Source organism: Ranitomeya variabilis, chromosome 5 (genome assembly GCF_051348905.1).
Source record: "Ranitomeya variabilis isolate aRanVar5 chromosome 5, aRanVar5.hap1, whole genome shotgun sequence".
NCBI classification, from domain to species: domain Eukaryota; kingdom Metazoa; phylum Chordata; class Amphibia; order Anura; family Dendrobatidae; genus Ranitomeya; species Ranitomeya variabilis.
The window spans coordinates 631402637-631425499 of record NC_135236.1 but is presented as its reverse complement, the minus strand read 5'-3'; the positions used below and the strand labels follow the sequence as shown (position 1 = coordinate 631425499).

General features: G+C 49.0%; 7 protein-coding genes across 7 annotated transcripts in view; 4 read left to right on the top strand and 3 right to left on the bottom strand.

Moving 5' to 3' along the window:
• Positions 1 to 22863, top strand: part of LOC143773936 (histone H1.01-like) — a 213435-nt gene that overhangs the window by 64410 nt on the left and 126162 nt on the right. The window lies entirely within an intron of this gene.
• LOC143776640 (histone H1A-like) lies at positions 8954 to 10817 on the top strand. The gene has a single exon (XM_077266260.1). It carries the CDS (start codon positions 9002 to 9004, stop codon positions 9656 to 9658), a length of 657 nt encoding a protein of 218 aa, XP_077122375.1. The 5' UTR covers positions 8954 to 9001; the 3' UTR covers positions 9659 to 10817.
• Positions 11047 to 12263, top strand: LOC143776641 (histone H3). The gene has a single exon (XM_077266261.1). It carries the CDS (start codon positions 11066 to 11068, stop codon positions 11474 to 11476), a length of 411 nt encoding a protein of 136 aa, XP_077122376.1. The 5' UTR covers positions 11047 to 11065; the 3' UTR covers positions 11477 to 12263.
• Positions 13129 to 13450, top strand: LOC143773922 (histone H4). Its single transcript, XM_077261224.1, has one exon. It carries the CDS (start codon positions 13129 to 13131, stop codon positions 13438 to 13440), a length of 312 nt encoding a protein of 103 aa, XP_077117339.1. The 3' UTR covers positions 13441 to 13450.
• On the bottom strand, positions 14685 to 15840 carry LOC143773920 (histone H2A type 1). Its single transcript, XM_077261222.1, has one exon. The coding sequence runs from the start codon at positions 15124 to 15126 to the stop codon at positions 14734 to 14736; it is 393 nt and encodes a 130-aa protein (XP_077117337.1). The 5' UTR covers positions 15127 to 15840; the 3' UTR covers positions 14685 to 14733.
• On the bottom strand, positions 17811 to 18264 carry LOC143773921 (histone H2B 1.1-like). Its single transcript, XM_077261223.1, has one exon. The coding sequence runs from the start codon at positions 18240 to 18242 to the stop codon at positions 17865 to 17867; it is 378 nt and encodes a 125-aa protein (XP_077117338.1). The 5' UTR covers positions 18243 to 18264; the 3' UTR covers positions 17811 to 17864.
• On the bottom strand, positions 22360 to 22778 carry LOC143773919 (histone H4). The gene has a single exon (XM_077261221.1). The coding sequence runs from the start codon at positions 22720 to 22722 to the stop codon at positions 22411 to 22413; it is 312 nt and encodes a 103-aa protein (XP_077117336.1). The 5' UTR covers positions 22723 to 22778; the 3' UTR covers positions 22360 to 22410.

Below are 22863 nucleotides of genomic sequence, written 5' to 3'. Positions count from 1 at the left end.
ACAGGACGAGGTAGCGGGCGAAGAGGAGGTGGAGGACGAGGAGGATGATGGGGATGAGTATATTTTTAATGCCGAACCTTTCCCGGGGGCACAGGAATTTGGTTGCGTGTCACGGCCGGGTTCTGGTTTTTTGAGGGACACAAGTGACGTAGATTTGCCTGCAACTGCCCCTCAACCAATCACAACCGGAGATTTGACAACTGGAACTTTGGCCCACATGGCGGATTATGCCTTACGTATCCTAAAAAGGGACACACGCATTACGAAAATGATGAACGATGACGATTACTGGTTGGCCTGCCTCCTTGATCCACGCTATAAAGGCAAATTGCAAAATATTATGCCACATGAGAACTTGGAACTAATATTAGCAACCAAACAATCAACTCTTGTTGACCGTTTGCTTCAGGCATTCCCAGCACACAGCGCACGTGATCGTTCTCACACGAGCTCCAGGGGGCAGCAGACTAGGAGTGTTAGGGGTGCACACATCAGAAGTGGCATTGGACAGAGGGGTTTTCTGACCAGGTTGTGGAGTGATTTTGCTATGACCGCAGACAGGACAGGTACTGCTGCATCAATTGAAAGTGACAGGAGACAACATTTGTCCAGTATGGTTACTAACTATTTTTCATCCCTTATCGATGTTCTCCCTCAACCGTCATTCCCATTTGATTACTGGGCCTCCAAATTAGACACCTGGCCAGAATTGGCAGAATATGCATTGCAGGAGCTTGCTTGCCCGGCAGCAAGTGTCCTATCAGAAAGAGTATTCAGTGCTGCAGGTTCAATATTAACCGAAAAAAGGACTCGTCTGGCTACCCAAAATGTTGACGATCTAACATTCATTAAAATGAACCACAACTGGATTTCGAAATCTTTTGCCCCACCTTGCCCGGCCGACACCTAGCTTTCCTATGAAAAGCTCTTGCCTGTGAATTACTTTTCTAATGTCTAATTTGCTGCAGCTGATTGTACAGCATACGACATGTTTACACCTCCCTAAATGGCAAAACTCCCCACACGGGGCCGTGGTATCGCGACTTGGCGCAAGCACCCGTGAGACTGCTGTTTGTCTGAAGAGGTGGGTGTGCTCGCTTTTGGTTGACGGCATTGCTACTGGGTCCCTCATAGTACAATGTAGTGTCTCTGGCGGTGGTGGTGCGCACCCAACGTCAGACACACCGTTGTAACATGAGGGGCCCTGGGGCGGTCCCGCCGGCCTCAAGAGAGTTCCCCCCTACCCCAGCTCAAAATGTGCTCTACCACGTGCAAAATTATGTCGCACAGCTCCACCAATCTTTAGTCTATTCGCTGACATCATTCAATGTCTGGCACTGACAATACAAATTTGTAGACATCTATGATGCAACTTAAAGTAGTCTGTGTCTGTGTCCTATATTGGCACCATTAAATAGTTACTGCCAAATTACTATGTCAGAAACTCAGTAGATGAGCCCACCCCTGTACCTAAGTATGCCACCTTTTTTTTTTGTTTTGGTTGTTTTGCGAGACATTAACATCTATTTATATTTTGGGAGTACTGGGACAGACACTCCTTGCACTACTCCTCCACTCACCACCAAGCTGCCTGTGTATCCATGTAACCGCTGTAAAACTGCCATGAGCCTATTGTTTGTTATTTTAGGCCTTTGATAGCCTGTCTGCGGCCCCTACTTGCAATACTCCTCCACTGACCACCAAGCTGCCTGCCCGTGTATCCATGTAACCGCTGTGAAACTGCCATGAGCCTATTGTTTGTTATTTTAGGCCTTTGATAGCCTGTCTGCGGTCCCTACTTTAAATACTCCTCCACTGACCAGACCACTGCTGCCCGTGTACCCCTGGAACCAATTATAAAGTGCCTACAGCCAGCCCATTTTTTTATGTTAGGCCTTTGAAGCCTGTCTGCGGTCCCTACTTGCAATACTCCTCCACTGACCACAATGCTGCCTGGAGTGCCTGCCTGTGTATCCATGTAACCGATGTAAAACTGCCATGACTGCCTACTGTTTGTTATTTTAGGCCTTTGATAGCCTGTCTGCAGCCCCTACTTGCAATACTCCTCCACTGACCACCAAGCTGCCTGCCCGTGTATCCATGTAACCGCTGTGAAACTGCCATGAGCCTATTGTTTGTTATGTTAGGCCTTTGATAGCCTGTCTGCGGTCCCTACTTTAAATACTCCTCCACTGACCAGACCACTGCTGCCCGTGTACCCCTGGAACCAATTATAAAGTGCCTACAGCCAGCCCATTTTCTTATGTTAGGCCTTTGAAGCCTGTCTGCGGTCCCTACTTTAAATACTCCTCCACTGACCACCAAGCTGCCTGCCCGTGTATCCATGTAACCGCTGTAAAACTGCCATGAGCCTATTGTTTGTTATTTTAGGCCTTTGATAGCCTGTCTGCGGCCCCTACTTGCAATACTCCTCCACTGACCACAATGCTGCCTGGAGTGCCTGCCTGTGTATCCATGTAACCGATGTAAAACTGCCATGACTGCCTACTGTTTGTTATTTTAGGCCTTTGATAGCCTGTCTGCAGCCCCTACTTGCAATACTCCTCCACTGACCACCAAGCTGCCTGCCCGTGTATCCATGTAACCGCTGTGAAACTGCCATGAGCCTATTGTTTGTTATGTTAGGCCTTTGATAGCCTGTCTGCGGTCCCTACTTTAAATACTCCTCCACTGACCAGACCACTGCTGCCCGTGTACCCCTGGAACCAATTATAAAGTGCCTACAGCCAGCCCATTTTCTTATGTTAGGCCTTTGAAGCCTGTCTGCGGTCCCTACTTTAAATACTCCTCCACTGACCACCAAGCTGCCTGCCCGTGTATCCATGTAACCGCTGTAAAACTGCCATGAGCCTATTGTTTGTTATTTTAGGCCTTTGATAGCCTGTCTGCGGCCCCTACTTGCAATACTCCTCCACTGACCACAATGCTGCCTGGAGTGCCTGCCTGTGTATCCATGTAACCGATGTAAAACTGCCATGACTGCCTACTGTTTGTTATTTTAGGCCTTTGATAGCCTGTCTGCAGCCCCTACTTGCAATACTCCTCCACTGACCACCAAGCTGCCTGCCCGTGTATCCATGTAACCGCTGTGAAACTGCCATGAGCCTATTGTTTGTTATGTTAGGCCTTTGATAGCCTGTCTGCGGTCCCTACTTTAAATACTCCTCCACTGACCAGACCACTGCTGCCCGTGTACCCCTGGAACCAATTATAAAGTGCCTACAGCCAGCCCATTTTCTTATGTTAGGCCTTTGAAGCCTGTCTGCGGTCCCTACTTTAAATACTCCTCCACTGACCACCAAGCTGCCTGCCCGTGTATCCATGTAACCGCTGTAAAACTGCCATGAGCCTATTGTTTGTTATTTTAGGCCTTTGATAGCCTGTCTGCGGCCCCTACTTGCAATACTCCTCCACTGACCACAATGCTGCCTGGAGTGCCTGCCTGTGTATCCATGTAACCGATGTAAAACTGCCATGACTGCCTACTGTTTGTTATTTTAGGCCTTTGATAGCCTGTCTGCAGCCCCTACTTGCAATACTCCTCCACTGACCACACCAATGCTGCCCGTGTACCCCTGGAACCTATTTAAAAGTTCATAGAGCCTAGTTATATATTTTATTTACTATTAATAAGGCCATGATGGACTACGCTGTACCACGCTACAAGCTAACCAGTCGACACTTCTTTTGCGAGAAAAGCCATCCCAACCCTCCACCAGCATGTAGAAGACCGCATTGTCCATGCACTCTGGCAATCTGTGAGTACAAAGGTGCACCTGACAACAGACGCATGGACCTGTAGGCATGGCCACGGAAGATTACGTGTCCATTACGGCGCAATGGGTTAATGTGGTGGATGCATGGTCCACAGGGGACAGCCTACTAAGTCTGTCTGCAGTCCCTAATTCAAATTGTCCTCCACTGTCTAAATCGGAACTTCCACCTTCTGGCTTTCGGCCTATAGTATCAGAAATTAAACTGCATTTGGCCTTCAACTTTGGTTAGGGCCTACTAACGGCTTCTGCCCCTCCCTGGTGTTGCCCTCAACTAAATAAAGCTGAGCTTCAACCTTCCGGCTCTCATTATGTGGTTTAAAAAAAAAAAATGGTGGTTAGGGCCTACTAACGGCTTCTGCCCCTCCCTGGTGTTGCCCTCAACTAAATAAAGCTGAGCTTCAACCTTCCGGCTCTCATTATGTGGTTTAAAAAAAAAAAATGGTGGTTAGGGCCTACTAACGGCTTCTGCCCCTCCCTGGTGTTGCCCTCAACTAAATAAAGCTGAGCTTCAACCTTCTGCTCCAAATTACCATTTTAAAAAATGCAATAGGCTTTTCAGGCCTACTAAAGGTGTCTGTCTGTGTGCCCCTCCCTGGTGTTGTCCTCAACTAAATAAAGCTGAGCTTCAACCTTCCGGCTCTCATTATGTGGTTTTAAAAAAAAAAATGGTGGTTAGGGCCTACTAACGGCTTCTGCCCCTCCCTGGTGTTGTCCTCAACTAAATAAAGCTGAGCTTCAACCTTCCGGCTCTCATTATGTGGTTTTAAAAAAAAAAATGGTGGTTAGGGCCTACTAACGGCTTCTGCCCCTCCCTGGTGTTGTCCTCAACTAAATAAAGCTGAGCTTCAACCTTCCGGCTCTCATTATGTGGTTTTAAAAAAAAAATGGTGGTTAGGGCCTACTAACGGCTTCTGCCCCTCCCTGGTGTTGCCCTCAACTAAATAAAGCTGAGCTTCAACCTTCTGCTCCAAATTACCATTTTGAAAAATGCAATAGGCTTTTCAGGCCTACAAAAGGTGTCTGTCTGTGTGCCCCTCCCTGGTGTTGTCCTCAACTAAATAAAGCTGAGCTTCAACCTTCCGGCTCTCATTATGTGGTTTTAAAAAAAAAAATGGTGGTTAGGGCCTACTAACGGCTTCTGCCCCTCCCTGGTGTTGTCCTCAACTAAATAAAGCTGAGCTTCAACCTTCCGGCTCTCATTATGTGGTTTTAAAAAAAAAATGGTGGTTAGGGCCTACTAACGGCTTCTGCCCCTCCCTGGTGTTGTCCTCAACTAAATAAAGCTGAGCTTCAACCTTCCGGCTCTCATTATGTGGTTTTAAAAAAAAAAATTGTGGTTAGGGCCTACTAACGGCTTCTGCCCCTCCCTGGTGTTGTCCTCAACTAAATAAAGCTGAGCTTCAACCTTCCGGCTCTCATTATGTGGTTTTAAAAAAAAAAATGGTGGTTAGGGCCTACTAACGGCTTCTGCCCCTCCCTGGTGTTGTCCTCAACTAAATAAAGCTGAGCTTCAACCTTCCGGCTCTCATTATGTGGTTTTAAAAAAAAAAATGGTGGTTAGGGCCTACTAACGGCTTCTGCCCCTCCCTGGTGTTGTCCTCAACTAAATAAAGCTGAGCTTCAACCTTCCGGCTTTCATTATGTGGTTTTAAAAAAAAAATGGTGGTTAGGGCCTACTAACGGCTTCTGCCCCTCCCTGGTGTTGCCCTCAACTAAATAAAGCTGAGCTTCAACCTTCTGCTCCAAATTACCATTTTGAAAAATGCAATAGGCTTTTCAGGCCTACTAAAGGTGTCTGTCTGTGTGCCCCTCCCTGGTGTTGTCCTCAACTAAATAAAGCTGAGCTTCAACCTTCCGGCTCTCATTATGTGGTTTAAAAAAAAAAAATGGTGGTTAGGGCCTACTAACGGCTTCTGCCCCTCCCTGGTGTTGTCCTCAACTAAATAAAGCTGAGCTTCAACCTTCCGGCTCTCATTATGTGGTTTTAAAAAAAAAATGGTGGTTAGGGCCTACTAACGGCTTCTGCCCCTCCCTGGTGTTGCCCTCAACTAAATAAAGCTGAGCTTCAACCTTCTGCTCCAAATTACCATTTTGAAAAATGCAATAGGCTTTTCAGGCCTACTAAAGGTGTCTGTCTGTGTGCCCCTCCCTGGTGTTGTCCTCAACTAAATAAAGCTGAGCTTCAACCTTCCGGCTCTCATTATGTGGTTTAAAAAAAAAAAATGGTGGTTAGGGCCTACTAACGGCTTCTGCCCCTCCCTGGTGTTGCCCTCAAGTAAATAAAGCTGAGCTTCAACCTTCTGCTCCAAATTACCATTTTAAAAAATGCAATAGGCTTTTCCGGCCTACTAAAGGTGTCTGCCCCTCCCTGGTGTTGTCCTCAACTGAACAAAGCTGAGCTTCCACATTCTGGCTTTCGCCCTATACTATCAGATATTAAACTGCATTTGGCCTACTAGTGTGGTTAGGCCCTTGAAACAGTGTCTGCTGCTCTTGGGTTTGCTACTCCACTGAACAAAGCAATGCCGCCTGTTTAGTCCTGTTACCAATTTTGAACTGCATGTAGCCTACTTTATTCTTTGGCCCTATATCTGTTTCCTCCTCATCCTGCCCATTGCCCAGCCACTGCTAAATGAGTCTGCTGGTACATTGACCTAGACCACTACATTCCCCTTGTACTCTACACAGCCAGAATCTGTCCCTGCTGAAAGTAAGGTTCCCCTTCCCGCATGTTATACCACCTTACACAGGGACAAAGAGGAAGGTGCAGATGAAAGTGCAGGTTCCTTCATCAGGTGGGGGGGCATACTCGTTGGCGACGTCACTGGCACAGGGCCCCTCAGAGTACGCAAAAGTGTCGCTGCTGGTGGGAGGCGCCCCCGCCATGCAAACACACCGCCGTACTTTGAGGGGCCCTGTGCCAGTGGCAATGCGAACGAGTGGGCCCCCCCCCTGCTTGCTCAGGATCACAGCACTTGCAACTTTTAAATACTTACCTTTCCCTGCAACACCGCCGTGACGTAGTCCGCATTTCCTGGGCCCACGAAAAACTTGAGCCAGCCCTACTCCCCCCACAACTTTCACCCAATTCCCTATGCCCAACTATTATTATACAGTTAATTAAGATTGGCAAGCTTCAGAAACAAGAATGGATGTTTTTGGCATTAAAATGGGCACTGTAGGTGTTTTCCTGGCCTCCACTCACTGCCGACTATGCTTCCCCATTGACTTGCATTGGGTTTCGTGTTTCGGTCGATCCCCGACTTTTAGCGATAATCGGCCGACTGCACTCGACTCGACTCTGGACAAAATCGGGTTTCCCAAAACCCTACTCGATCTTAAAAAAATGAAAGTCGCTCAACCCTACCCGATACTAATCAGCGCCAAATAATAGCACGATCTTAGGTTTCTAGACATCTTAACAGATTTACAAAACGCCTGGACTTGCCCCCTTATTAGAGCTGTAGAGGGATCTGCTTGGAAAACCAGGTTAGTCTTTTTAGGTCAAGATATCGGAAAAAAAAAACCTAGTCCCAGATCACACGCATATCCCAGAGTCTGAATAATGCGGCTTCCCCCTCCTTTGACCGGGAACCCACAGCTTTACCGAACTCCATCTTTGCTATCCAGTGAATATTGCTTCCTTATCTGGAAAACCACAGATACATTTGAGGCACTCTAGAACAAGCCATCATTGCACGCAAACATCGCCCTATAGCCGCCAGTCCTGACACCAAGAGCGGCAGGAAGAAGCTGAAGCCACAAAGCGGGGATTTCAAAACCAAAAGTCGTAACAGAACCATCCGCCCATACACAGCACCAGAGGACTTTACCCGGAACCGCAGACCAGTGTTATCCGTTATTGTCATCCGACATTCTGCACATTTGTCTGTCTTGCTCATCGATGAAAATAACACAAGAGCGTTCTAATAGAGAAGTCACCAGCGCAAAGGAGACATAAGATCACAGCACAGGAAACTAAGAGTAACCCTGCACGTAGATGTTGGTGGCTCAGAAACGGTTTCTAAACAAATATATTAACTTAAAAAAAAATAAAAAAAACAACAATCTGTCCTGACAACCCAAAGGCTCTTTTCAGAGCCGCAGCCGCCCACATCTTCTAAGTGAGAGGCTACAATTTCCTATTCCTGCGCTCTGGTTCCGGGAGTTTTTATATGTTGAGCGGCACGGTGGCTCAGTGGTTAACACTGCAGCCTTTAAACGCTGGAGCCCGTTCTTTGTCTTTCTGTAACACGTAGCTTCAGGACGGACAGATATCGGAAATGTTTGTGTCCTGCGATCACTGGCCACTTACGTTCCATACAGGAGTCTAATAGATAATAGAAATATCCAGGCATCCCATAAAATCTCTCTATGGCTGCATCTGCCCTCTACACTGCTGTACACGCTCAATTCAAATACTGTTGTATTTTTCCCACAAAATGTTGTATTCTGCCATAAAACACTGTATACACCCATGTAATGCTGTATACCACGCTTATAGCGCCACATACCCCCATATTGTGCTGTATCCGCCAAGATGATGCTGTGAATATCGCACAAGGCTGAATACACACCAGATACTGCAGCAAACCCGACCTCTATATAGTGCTGTATTCTGCCATATAGCTCTGATTACTCGGCAAACCCGTTTCATGCTCCATATGCTGCAGTATATAGAAAATAGCGATGTAAACACGCTGGGATTGCTGGCCGGTCTGTAATGTCCTAGCTTCAGAATGAAAGGTTCTGTTTTCTCTGTTTCCCCCATACACTGCACACACTGGATATAACAGGGCGGGAGCCGCCTCCTGTGTCACCTCCTGGCTTCTCAGCTGCTCCAGGACTATGGGGAGATCCCGGGCCTCCTCCCGGCTCCTTTCTGCCTCCTCCGCCAGTGACAGCTATAGACATGTAGGGGAGATTTCAGGAGGAGGGGATACGGAGACAGCGCGCCCTGCTGGCCGGTAATGGGCTCTGATCCCGGGCAGGGAAACACAAAGGGAGAGCGGAGCTTCTCTTGGCTCAGACAAGAGAGGGCGGGGTCAGCGTCCAATATCATCCAATAAAAGCTCAGGGCGATGCAGCTCGTCAGCCAATCAGTGCGCAGTGTGACTGTACATATATGAGGCGCCGCCAGCTCTGGACTCAGTGATTTTTTCCTTCCAGGAGATAGTTGTGTTTCCCCCATTAGTTACTACAAGATGGCAGAGACCGCGCCAGCCGCCGCTTCTCCTCCCGCAGAACCGGCCGCCAAGTCCAAGAAGCAGCCGAAGAAATCCGCCGCAGGGGGCGCCAAGCAGAGCAAGAAGCCCTCCGGTCCCAGCGTTTCCGAGCTGATCGTGAAAGCCGTGTCCGCCTCTAAGGAGCGCAGCGGGGTTTCTCTGGCCGCCCTAAAGAAGGCTCTGTCTGCCGGTGGGTACGATGTGGAGAAGAACAACAGCCGCCTGAAGCTGGCCGTCAGGGGTCTGGTCACCAAGGGCGCCCTCCTCCAGGTGAAGGGCAGCGGCGCCTCCGGGTCCTTCAAGCTGAACAAGAAGCAGCAGGAGACCAAGGAGAAGGCGGCCAAGAAGAAGCCGGCGGCTGCGGCCAAGCCCAAGAAACCAGCAGCCAAGAAAGCGGCCAAATCCCCGAAGAAGCCCAAGAAGGCCCCGACTGCGGCCAAGAAGAGCCCTAAGAAGGCAAAGAAGCCCGCAGCAGCCGCGGCCAAAAAGGCAGCCAAGAGCCCCAAGAAGCCGAAAGCAGCTCCGAAACCCAAGAAGGTGACGAAGAGTCCGGCTAAGAAGGCGGCCAAACCCAAAGCTGCCAAGAGTCCGGCTAAGAAGGCGGCTAAAGCCAAGAAGCCCGCGGCTAAGAAATAAGCTGCAGCCATTGTTATGTAACACACAAAGGCTCTTTTCAGAGCCACCAAATCCTCCCTCAAGACGAGCTCATTCCTCTCATCTGCCCAGTGATCACTTGTGCTCGGTAACATCTGGTGTCTGTACTCTGCTGCCAATGATACTGACCAGTTAGCGCCCTTATGCCGATCGGAGATCTCTGCCCTCCCGCAGTGATTTAATCACAAGTTTATTAACCCTATGATTCGCAGACTAGCGGTGGCCCCGTAACTTGTATGGACTCGATAGTTCCCTCTGTTATACAGCGAGCAATTCCCGTTTCCCCTCTTCATTCTGCGCTTGTTACATATAACAAGGAATGTGCCAAGGGCCCCTGACAGCGGAGCGGCTTGGGAAAGATCTGGCACCACATACAGCAGCAGCAGCCAGGACTCTCCTCCCTACAGCTCCTGTACAAAAACAGCCATTGAAAACGCACAGAGGGAGGCAGGCCATTCCCACTGACACTGACTTTGATAATGACACTGGCTCTGCACAACGAGAGAAAGGGTCATCACTCATCAGCTGTCACGGTGTGTCCGGGGATGATCTGTAGCTCTGCAGCTCCTTATTGCGGGAATCTCCGCATCACTTACCAGGCACATTCAAGTTTAGTGAATATTAACGAACCGCCGAGTAGAGTCATCAGTGGGGACCACATTAATAATAAAACTGATCACTTGTCCCCACTGGGATTTTCTATTCATCAGAATTTACGATTCCGCTCTTTTCCTCCGCAGAGCTGTATGATCAGGGCCCGTATTTCTGCTGGCGCTTCTAGATGACCGTGTGGACAGGGAGCTGTTCCAGTGCGACAATGAATACGCTTCTCCCGCAATCCGCAGAGAGCTGCGCTCCGATCACACCGGTCGAGCTGACAGATGAGTGTAATTAACAGAGGGAAGGGGCCGATGTCCTACAGAAATCTAATTCTTGCCTCCTCCTAATCATTCATCAGCGCATGTAAACCGTCTGTTTAGTGAATGAGGAGGGGTGCGGTTATTACTGCGATGTGAGAATCGGAGCCTCCTGATAGAGGAGCCACGGTACAGCTCCGGGTATTGGGAATATAGAAACACAGATCTGCGGCTCCTGCTGTAGAAGACGCATGTAGACACGGTGTGACGCTGCCTGTATTCGCAGTCGGAAAAAGTGAAGAGAGATCCCCGTCCACTCTTTAAGAAGGAGGGATTTACAGGGAATCAGGGTGAGTATCTTCTGAACAATGATTGGTCAGTGACATCCCAGTTATTGGCTGCTCACGTTCTTCAAAATAACCAATGGTGCGCAGGGGGCGTGTCCACATGGAGCGTGAATAGGAGCAGAGGAGTATAAATACCCTGCTCCCGCCGATCCCCTCATCACTCCTGTTCTCTTCTATACAGAGCTATGGCCAGAACCAAGCAGACCGCCCGTAAATCCACCGGAGGGAAAGCTCCCCGCAAGCAGCTGGCCACTAAGGCTGCCAGGAAGAGCGCTCCCGCCACTGGCGGCGTGAAGAAGCCGCACAGATATCGGCCAGGAACAGTCGCTCTCCGTGAGATCCGCCGCTATCAGAAATCTACCGAGCTGCTGATCCGTAAGCTTCCCTTCCAGCGCCTGGTGAGAGAGATCGCCCAGGACTTCAAGACCGATCTGCGCTTCCAGAGCTCGGCCGTCATGGCCCTGCAGGAGGCCAGTGAGGCTTATCTGGTGGGGCTGTTCGAGGACACCAACCTGTGCGCCATCCACGCGAAGAGGGTCACCATCATGCCCAAAGACATCCAGCTGGCCCGCCGGATCCGTGGGGAGAGAGCTTAGATCTGTCCTCCACACCTGACTGTACCACAAAGGCTCTTTTCAGAGCCACCAAATCCTCCCTCAAGACGAGCTCATTCCTAACATCTTACTCTGCCAATTATAGGTCACTTGTCCTTACTAATGTCCGGGGCACTGGGTCCTCTGCTGTCAATGATCCTGTCAGTAATGAGTGGACGGAGAGGGGCTCCTCACCTGTCAGTGCCTTGATGCCGAAGTGCTGAGTGATCTCGTTATCTGCCACACCATGAATTGCTAAGAACGAGCAGCTTTTCCTCAGATCCGCGGTGCCAACTCCAAGAGTTAAAGAGGAGGGAGCAGCCAGGGGGGCCCCAGTGTGTGTGGGAAGTAAGACAAGTCTCAGGCTATGATGACCGATAATCCAGGCAGCGGCATAGTGGACCTCGTACCTGCATATACACAGCCTGATCCAGTCCTCCATCACAGGATTTTAGGTTTACATTTGAAAGCGCCCCAACTCCTCACTCACGGCTCTTCCTATAGCTGCAGAGGATCAGTTCTTCATATTCCCGGCATTAGTGACATTGTTACGATAATTGGAGTCATCATTACTAGCGGCAGAGTTATGGCAGCATAGTCCTGTATTTCTCCAGCCAATACTTCCTTCCAGCACATCATGGATGACATTGCTGTGGTTGGGCCCTGGTGACAGTTACATTGCCAGTGTCAGGCACCTTACCGCTGTCCATATGTTTCCGCTGCTTCCTCTCTTTTCTGCAATACATGGTGGAACATTTCCTATCTCGGACCTCCTGCCTGTAGCTGTAGAAGTGGTCGTACTGATCATACAGCTCTGCGGAGAAAAGATGCTGGCACTGATCATGCCGCTCCGAAGTGACAATGTGATGGCCCTGATCATACACCTCTGAGGGGACAAGTACACCCATGAGGGATAAGTACAGTTTATACAGGGGACAAAGCTCCTGAAGGAAGCCGACTCCTCATAGAACACTGGGTGCGGCTACTATCGAGACATCTCACTGAGTGCACAGCTTCCAAGCTGCAGGGTTTACAGTCCTGATGGCGCCTTATGTGAATCTGCCTGACATTGATCGGAGCAGATCCCTCCCAGTGCGCTGCTGTGGTGCTACAGATCACATTTGTGGTGGGTGGATCGTTATGTAATTATAGTATATTTGAGTATCCCCATGTTCTCCAGGGTTGGCGCCGCCCGGGGACTGGCTACATGCAGCTCACTGCTCTGTAGTGACCGGTAATGGCCGCCAGTCGTGTACTGATGAGTGACTGCCCGGGAGCAGATGAGTTTTCTGGAGATCATTGCCCCTAAAATATATTTTTATTCAACTTTCAAACATGTGGCAGAAGCTGAAAAGTAGCAACAGGAAACTACAATGAAAGTAAAAATCAAAATAGCCAACAGATCTAGCAGCGGCGCAGATGAGGAGAAGAATAGAGAAGCGCGGAAAAAAAAAAACAGAACAATAAGCGGGAAATTCAAAATCTGCAACCGTTCTGTGTTCAACCAATCGGGAACAAAAGGGAGGAGCTAACTACTAGAAATCACGCCCCGGAAGCGCGTCATCTCTGCTGTTCTCGCTCCGGTCCGCTCACTCTCTACATAAAGGAAGGACTCTGCACTGATCAGTCATCGTTTTCTGTTGACTGCGTGCAAGATGTCCGGTCGCGGTAAAGGAGGGAAAGGTCTCGGGAAGGGCGGCGCCAAGCGGCACAGGAAGGTGCTCCGTGATAACATCCAGGGCATCACCAAGCCTGCCATCCGCCGTCTCGCCCGCAGAGGAGGCGTCAAGCGCATCTCCGGCCTCATCTATGAAGAGACTCGCGGTGTCCTGAAAGTCTTCCTGGAGAACGTGATCCGTGACGCCGTCACCTACACCGAGCACGCCAAGAGGAAGACCGTCACCGCCATGGACGTGGTGTACGCGCTGAAGCGCCAGGGCCGCACTCTCTACGGCTTCGGAGGTTAAGTGTGTTCTCTTGTTTATCTCAACTCCCCAAAGGCTCTTATCAGAGCCGCCCACATCTTACATGAAAGGCTGCATTGTCCTGCTGTGTGCTAATGGGCACTGTGCTTGTGTGACTGCCACTGCAGGCTTCACACGCTGTACATTGGGGTATCAAGACGTTCAATCTCTGTTTCTGGACTTAGTTGATGCTGTTCTCATTCTAATCGAGAACAGAAATCTACCCGGAGTGTTCGGGGATGTATCCGCACTGGGCCGTACATAGAGGTTTCTGCACAGTCATACCCTATTATGCTGCTGATACTACAGAGCAGACATCCAAGTCTTGATGTGAAGTAAAGGAGATTCTGATATTTATATTTTCCTGCTCAGATTCGTGAGTTGTAGGAAGACTGCGAATAGTGAAAGGGAATGTGGTTGGATTGATGAATGGACTCGGCCTGTAGACTCCTAAATGACCGCGTCCTGGGCACTAAACTCTGGTATGGATGGCGGCCTCTAATAAAATCATAGATCCCATATACAAGTATACATAACAGGTCGTGTCCGCGTGTTTTCGGGCACATGTCGGCTGATCTAATTAATTTAGTGGGTGAATGAGGAGCTTCCTGCACTGCTGAATGTACACATGCAGATCATTGCGGAAGATGCCTACACTGCGCTGACAGCGACCCCCGACATCCATTATCCACTACTCGGAGAATCCAGTGCCAAAATAAGAGGTTCTTCAACTCTCTTTGGTGCCCATATTTGTGCCAATTTTTTTTCTTTTTTTTGTAGCATTTTTTAGTGTATTCACATCAGCGCACCTCCCTGCATTGCATGTTATTATTGTGATGCTTATTTGTTGTTAAACCTATAAAAAAAACAAAAAAAATTGCCGCGTAAGAAAACAACAAAACATCTTCAGACTCGTTGGTCATAACCCTTAGTGAGGCTACTAATCTGATAGACCGGCTTCCCCACTAATGCTGGTAAGAGCTCGCTGCCTCGTTCCCCGCCATCTCCTGTGTAAGCCGCACACTCTGCAGCATATGTTATAGAATACTGTGGAAATAGCAACCGCTGCGATGTCACCCGGAGTAACATGTGGCAGGAAGAACATTAGGCCTCTGCCCTGTGGTGACCGCAGTACAGGAGCACGGATCGTGTATAGTTGTATCTATATACCGCGGGGGCACATGTGTTAGCGGGTACTAGTGCAGACCATCGGCCGATATCAACTCTTGTGAGAAGATGTGGGTGGCTCTTAGAAGAGCCTTTGGTTGTGTGGACAGAGGAGATGGGCAGCAGCGCTCACTTGCTCTTGCTCGCCTTGCTGCTCTCGGTCTTCTTGGGCAGCAGCACGGCCTGGATGTTGGGCAGGACGCCCCCCTGGGCGATGGTCACCCCACCCAGCAGCCTGTTCAGCTCCTCGTCATTGCGCACCGCCAGCTGCAGGTGTCGGGGGATGATGCGGGTCTTCTTGTTGTCCCGGGCAGCATTGCCGGCCAATTCCAGGATCTCAGCGGTCAGATACTCCAGCACAGCGGCCAGATAGACCGGAGCGCCGGCGCCCACCCTCTCGGCGTAGTTGCCCTTGCGGAGAAGCCTGTGCACACGGCCGACTGGGAACTGCAGTCCTGCCCGGGATGAGCGGGTCTTGGCCTTAGCGCGGACCTTTCCTCCTTGTTTACCGCGTCCGGACATGATGAAGATAATGTCAGAGAATTGTGTGGAGACAAGACCGTGTTCGCTGGTTTCTATAGGCTGATGCCCCGCCTTCCTATCCTGTCAATGGACGGATCTGAATCTGCCAATAGGGAAGAGAATTGAGGAGCCACCAATGAGCTACAGGGGGCGGAGCTAATAACAGTTCATTTCATGTAAATCTCTATGTTCCACTATATAGCGCTGTACGTGTCCGGATTGTGTTGTGTCCCCCTGTAATGCTTTGTTCCCCACATACTGCTCTGTCCCTTCCATATAGAACTCCATGTAGTGATGCATCCTTCAAAATAAAGCTTTGATCACACAGCTCTGCCGGACAATGGGTGATGGCTCTAACAAGAGCCTTTGTGATAATACAACAACCCATCTGCACGTGCAGGAGGCTCCTCACTCACGTAATATCCTATACTGACTCCCCGCTGTAACCGCTCCGATCCGACCAGACTCAGACAAGCCTCATATATTCCATAGGATCCTGGGGTGGGGGACGTCACCGCTTCTGTGCAGCGCTGGGGAAAGCGTGTACATGTGGAGCGGGAATCTGCACAAACACGGGCACTAAGGTGTTAAATGGAGGAGGAAACACTTATTGGGCATTGATTGGCGCTTTGGGCCGATGATTCTCGGTCATTTGCAGTTGAAGGATCGGTTGTTCGCTATGATTCTCCCGCTCAGTCGCTGTTAGATGGATGTCGGATTATTACCTGCCTCTGTTCCCCCAGATTGGAAGCAGACTAATCACCAATGCCCAGGGTCGTCATCTCACCGCACTATTACTCTCACCATCCCTTGCCGGCTCAGCAGTACAACCCTCTCAGCAATCCCCTACACCCGGGCTGCTGATGGATAAAGCCGCTCACATCCCTGCACACAGCCGGACATTGGCTCCTCAGGAGGCGGCAGCTTCTTTATGGCCCGGGTATTACTGAGGTAATGTAGGATCATGTTTTCACAGACCTCCTGCCTTTAGTTGTGGAGCTCATCTCTACCTAGATTGCAGGAATAAAGTAGTACAGTAGATGAATCAGTCTGCCCCGAAATGTCGCTTCTAGGACGTTTCCCTGTCAGTATATCGCCCACAATACTGATTGTAATAAAGTGCCGGGAAATGTAATGCAGCCGTCTCCGGGTCAGACACACGGGGCACATCTCGGGCAGTACCAACCACTGAGAACACGGAGGCCACTGGTCCCCGGGGAGACTTCATCTTCTTAGTCAGATCTATGACCGGAGCTCTCTGCACTTCGCAGTGATTTTATGCCATTATATTAACCCTTTGCTTTTCAGAACAGTGATGGCACCTGAGCAGGAATTTATACAGATGTGCACAGTTTCTGCGACGAGGAGGTTATCGCTAGTTCCTTATGTCCAGCGTCATGTCTACACATCACTACTACCCTGATCACCTGTCTGCTCTTCCCAGGACTCTTCCTGTTCTACAACCTCCCTGCAGATAGGATATTGGGAGACATTCTGGCGGCTGCCGAGGAGTTGTGTTACCGGGGGTACTGCGCTCTCAGCAATCCGACAATCCTCCTGCCGGAAGCAGCCGGGGACTGGGGGAGAAGATCGAGGAGAGTGCGGGATCGGGCTAATTGTCACTTACAGGACGAGTCCCTGGCCAGTATATCGCATGCCTATAACGCTGATTGAGATGCAATGTTCTGACGGAAAAAATAAATAAAAAATAAACGAGATTTCTTAATATTTTACTCCTCTAGACTCTCCATCCTTTTCTTCCCAAAAAGCCTCTGACCTACTCTACGACCTCCTTTCTCAGACCCATCTGTCCTCTCCAGACCCTGATTTCTTATTTATAAAGGACCTTCCTGGCAGAGGAGGGGGCAGCAGAGCATAAGGAAGATGTCGCCGATGACAGTGATTGCCATGGCAGTCGGGGGTCTAGGAAACTACCCGTGTCCCCACTGTGTATTTGCTTGTTTTTTTTATATCAGTGGAATTCATTTTTTTTTCCTCTACTTGATGAAAAATGCAGTAATTGTAAAAAAAATGTTTTACATCGCTTATTTATGAAACCGAGTCCATGATCCCAGGGCCTTTTTCAGAAAGATAATGCTACTACCCTAATCTGTGAAATGCAATGATGGCTTGTTCTAGAGTGCCTCAAATGTACCTATGGTTTCCAGATAAGGAAGCAATATTCACTGGATAGCAAAGCTGTGGGTTCCCGGTCAAAGGAGGGGAGCCGCAGCACAAGGCATCAGCCACTGAGCGGGAACGTGTTACCAATGACAACATTAGCTCCTCCCTCCCGCTCCTGATTGGCTGAATACATAAAGTTAGAGGGTTTGAATTTCCCGCTGCTTCTAACTGTAATGACGTCACTTCCTCTATACAGAGAAGGATCCGGAAAATCTCTAGATCAACTCCACAGACCACAAATGTCTCCTGTTATTTGAGAAGAGAATCATTAATTAAACCAAATCATCTGACAAGAAGCGACTGAACAGAGCAACTTACAGAGAAATAACCAGAGTATTACTAATACTGACAAGGTTTTCTCTCTCCTCCATCCACCATTTAATCACTTCTATTACTTCACCTGCTCTTTCCTGTCACTAGATGCAGAGCCCCGGGCGGTGCGATCAGACACCTCGGGGAGACAGGACACATCAGCAGTCACAGCTCTCATGTAGGCGGGGTGGTGGCTCTTAGAAGAGCCTTTGGGGTGATGGCGGAGCAGGGGGAGGAGCAGATCACTTGGCGCTGGTGTACTTGGTGACGGCCTTGGTGCCCTCGGACACGGCGTGCTTGGCCAGCTCTCCGGGCAGCAGCAGGCGCACGGCGGTCTGGATCTCCCGGGAGGTGATGGTGGAGCGCTTGTTGTAGTGAGCCAGGCGGGAGGCTTCCCCTGCGATGCGCTCGAAGATGTCGTTGACGAAGGAGTTCATGATGCCCATGGCCTTGGAGGAGATGCCGGTGTCGGGGTGGACCTGCTTCAGCACCTTGTACACATAGATGGCGTAGCTCTCCTTCCTGCTCTTCCTCCGCTTCTTGCCGTCCTTCTTCTGGGTCTTAGTCACGGCTTTCTTGGAGCCCTTCTTGGGGGCTGGAGCAGACTTGGGATCAGCCATAATAAACGCAAATAGTTCTTGTCACAAGTGAGAGTAAAAATGATTCTGACTCTCACAGAGAAGCGGAATTTATAGCCGGCCCATGCAAATGAGCACTGATGTCAGATCGCTGTGCTATTGGGTGAGAAAAATCAGGTGACTAATATCAACAGCAGAAGCTCCGCCCTCTGCAGTTCATTGGTTACTCCATAAATAAATCTTCTCTCCATGGCCGCGCCCCCAGATTGTGCTGTTGTTAATCCCCATATACTGCGCTTTATGTTAATATAGCAATGTATACCCTCATATAGTGCTGTACAGCTCCGTATTTCGCTGTATAAACTCCACATGGTGCTTTATATCCTCAAATAGTGCTGTATACCTTACACGTAATGTTGTGTATATAGCACTGTAAACCCTCCGTCCATATGTGCTATATACTCCTCTTATAGAGCTACAAACACCATGTTGTACTACATACCCTCAATAGAGCGCTGGAACCCCCCATGTATCGTTTTTACCCATGCATAGTGATGTATACCCCCCTATAGTGCTGCATTCTTTCATATAGGAGCTTTTACCTTGGTCGGTCGTGACTTTATTGCTACCCCCCCTGAAGAAGCCAGGGCGAAACATACGTTGGGGAGAGGAGGATCTCTGTGGCAGTTTTTGGCATCCACGTTGACATTGTCATCCTTGCGCAGCGTCCTGACAGGTACTATAATGGTGATTTTGTGCTATTGAGCAGGGACTGTGTGGCATTATCGCTGTGGTTGATGGTTTGTCTAGGCTCATTGGAGTTCATGAGATATTTAGATACACAGCCTTCACCTGTACTGGTGATAATGGTATGCTGGTCTTGAATTACATATGCCAGCGTGGGATTTTCCAGCTCCAGGCTATTCTTTTATAGGTGTAATTGTTCTATATGTTACCCCATAGAATGGATATATACTATATTACGGGGTTCCTATTTATTGCTATGGTGGAGCTGTATACTTACCATCTTTGATTAAGCATATTGCCATACTGTCTGGAGCCCCTTCTGTTGAATGTCCTTATAATTATGTTTTTTTGTCGATTATCTTTTAAAAAATATTTAATAAATATTGATGATTTTAATTCATTATTTATCATTTAATTAATGATTTTAATTATATAGTTCGATTCTGTAGGTCTTTTTTGTGAGTATGTATTATTGAAGTGCCAGTGTGGTGATATACAGGGACTCATTTGGTTGCCTTTATTGCTATCAGGTCGGTGCGATTCTCTCACTGATGTTCTCACTGTCGCAAGTAATCGGAGGACGCCACCTATTGCAAGAAGCAGAGGAGCAGTGATCGGATCTCGGCCTCTCCCCTGTGCTCCTCACCCGGATCTCTCTCTCAGCTGACCAGATTTTCTGTTCAGAGCCCAGGACTGATCGCTGCGACATTTCCCCAACTAGAAACAACGGGTGAGAACCGTAAGTAACTGAGCGGGAATTTCCGAAGCAACAAATCACCTGCGAGGAGGATGCGGCAACCGATCAGTCCAGCGCCGCTTCTGCGGATACTGCGCCACTAATCAGGGACTCCAGTGGGGGATCACCATACAAGAGCGGATCGTCCGACCCGACACCGGGCGTCGTCCATGCATCTGTGTCCTCTCCAGTCTTCCCGCGGTGTCTCTACGCCTAACGACGGGATAAATAGCAGGTGGCGCAATAGAGGTGAAGGCTAAATGCTGAGGAGGGTGATGGTGAGATCCGGGGCTGAGCTCCTCTACAGCTCTGAGCCAGTTGCTGTGATCAGTGTCTGTTATTTAACCCTTTGCTCCCCAGATCTGATATTTTGGGGTCTCAGTCATCTGGTAAAACATGATTGGGTTTAATTCATGATTCTCCAAATAACCTGAGACCTTTGTGCTCGGTGGAGATTACAGACTATTCCGGATCCTTCTCTTTACAGAGGAAGAAGTTACATAATGACATTTAGAAGCTGCGGAGACGACGACGAGCGGGAAATTCAAACTCCCTAACAGTTCTGTGCTCAGCCAATCAGCAGAGGCAGGGGAGGGGCTAATGTTGGTTACAAGTTGGCAGTTCCCGCTCAGTGGCTTTTTCTGTTCTTTGTCTTCACATAACGCGTGGTCCCAGGACGGACCGATATCGGGAAATCTGCTTGTGTTGAGCGATTATTGGTAGTTTCTGGCCCATACAGGAGCCTGTATATTTCCTGATTAGGGGAGCAGTATCGGAATTCTGTGATACAAGACCTGGGGCTCAGCCATGCTTCTGTTTCCTTTCATGGATACAGAGACTTAATTTGCATTATCCAAATCCTGTGATCTGTCCGGTGTGTTCATAACCTGAGACCTTTGTGGTCGGTGGAGATTACAGACTTTTCCGGATCCTTCTCTTTACAGAGGAAGTAATGGATACATAAGTATCCATTACTAATCCTATAGATATATGGTAAATAAAGACATAGTCCGTTTCCTTCATTCTCCAGACCACCTGTTCTGCAGTCACAGCTATTTTACTCCCCTAGACTCGCCATCCCTTTCTTCCCAAAAAAGACTCTGTCCTACTCTACGACCTCCTTTTTCAGACCCCTCTGTCCTCTCCAGACCCTGATTTCTTATTTATAAAGGACCTTCCTGGCAGAGGAGGGGGCAGCAGAGCATAAGGAAGATGTCGCCGATGACAGTGGTTGCCATGGCAGTCGGGGGTCTAGGAAACTCCTCGTGTCCTCACTGTATTTGCTTGTTTTTTTTATATCAGTGGAATTCATTTTTTTTTCTCTACTTGATGAAAAATGCAGTAATTGTAAAAAAATGGAAACATAATTCCATATATAAAAGTACTATCACATACACTGCAATTTATCGACAGGCAGACCCAGGACAAAACACGGATAGGGCGCGGACAGAACACGGCCTCTGGTGTCATCTTTTGCCTTTGCTCAGAGGCTCAACTAATGAAACCCACAGCACAGGAAAAAGCGCACCATAATGGGGTACACATCACTATATAGGGGGCATAAGGCACAGTGCTTGTATGACCGACAAAGCCTCTTCTCAGAGCCGCCCACCCGTCATTAAATGAGCTGCTCCCCCGCTGCCTCCTGCGGATCCGTGTCCTCTCAGAGCGCTGGGTCCTTGCGCCGCTTCCACATTATTGTTCTTCTGGTAAGCGGCGGACATGAGCTGTTAACGCTTTCGTTGCTCACTGACTTTTCCAGCCGTTCATCCTTGTGATCGGAGGCTCTCTGCGTTTTGTCGCCGATTTTCCTCTGATGTTCAACCATTTTCTCCTTCAGAGCTGCTGTCGGATGTTCAGGAGACGGTTGGATACAGTTCATTGTGCTGTATCGGAGCCTTCAAACATCAGCGAACACTAAAAGGGTCATCCTGCAGTGCTCCGGTGACTCCCGGCGAGTTTTAGGGCGGATTTCTAGATTAATGATATGACGATCCCACACGTCGCGCTGTTTTGTCTTCTCACAAAGCGGTGTCAGATCGAGCGATCTGCTAGTGTTCAGCGACCGATTTCCACCCCAACAGGGGTCTGATTCCCCGGAGCAGTATACTCTCTCTATAATATAACACAAGCTCTGGATATATTTAGAAAATTTTATATATATATATATATATATATATATATATATATATATATATATATATATATATATATATAGGTTATAAAAACAAAATCGGACAACAGATCATAATAGAGACGGGTATAACGAGCAGTGACTGACGGCAGCGGTCTGTGGAGGAAAGAGTTAATTAAAAATACTATCCGAAAGGAAGAGATCAAGCTGAAAATGCAGCAGAGCAATGAAAGCGTTAACAGCCTATCTGCCTCCAACAGCAGAACACAGGAATCAGGCGGCACTAGGACCCAGTGCGTGAGGGATGCGGCGGACAATCATCCATCAGTAGTTACACCAGTATACCCCGATATAGCGCTGCATACCGTCAGTGAATATCCTCCATAGCGCCGAATACACTTCGGACTTACATAGTAAACGTGACAGAGCCAGTGACCGAGAGCAGATTGAGGCTTCCGCATGTTCTGCTGCAAATCTACAGTCCGATCACATTAATGCTTCTATTCCAGGAACAGGTATTGTAGTCTTTCATGCAAGATGTGGGCGGCTCTGATAAGAGCCTTTGGGGTGTCGGGATAAAGAAGAGAACACACTTAACCTCCGAAGCCGTAGAGAGTGCGGCCCTGGCGCTTCAGCGCGTACACCACGTCCATAGCGGTGACGGTCTTCCTCTTGGCGTGCTCGGTGTAGGTGACGGCGTCACGGATCACGTTCTCCAGGAAGACTTTCAGGACTCCCCGAGTCTCTTCATAGATGAGGCCGGAGATGCGCTTGACGCCTCCTCTGCGGGCGAGACGGCGGATGGCAGGCTTGGTGATGCCCTGGATGTTATCACGGAGCACCTTCCTGTGCCGCTTGGCGCCGCCCTTCCCGAGACCTTTCCCTCCTTTGCCGCGACCAGACATCTTCTACTCAGTTAGCAGAAAGTGATGACTGATCAGCACCGACTCCTCCTTTATATAGGGGATGGTGGACACGCGAGAGGACAGCAGATATGACGTGTATCCAGGGCGGGGCTTATATAATCTACATTAGCTCCTCCCTCC

Coding starts and splice junctions, on each gene's coding strand:
- LOC143773920 (XM_077261222.1), bottom strand. CDS start 15,126: ATGTCCGGACGCGGTAAACAAGGAGGAAAGGTCCGCGCTAAGGCCAAG.
- LOC143773921 (XM_077261223.1), bottom strand. CDS start 18,242: ATGGCTGATCCCAAGTCTGCTCCAGCCCCCAAGAAGGGCTCCAAGAAA.
- LOC143776641 (XM_077266261.1), top strand. CDS start 11,066: ATGGCCAGAACCAAGCAGACCGCCCGTAAATCCACCGGAGGGAAAGCT.
- LOC143773922 (XM_077261224.1), top strand. CDS start 13,129: ATGTCCGGTCGCGGTAAAGGAGGGAAAGGTCTCGGGAAGGGCGGCGCC.
- LOC143773919 (XM_077261221.1), bottom strand. CDS start 22,722: ATGTCTGGTCGCGGCAAAGGAGGGAAAGGTCTCGGGAAGGGCGGCGCC.
- LOC143776640 (XM_077266260.1), top strand. CDS start 9,002: ATGGCAGAGACCGCGCCAGCCGCCGCTTCTCCTCCCGCAGAACCGGCC.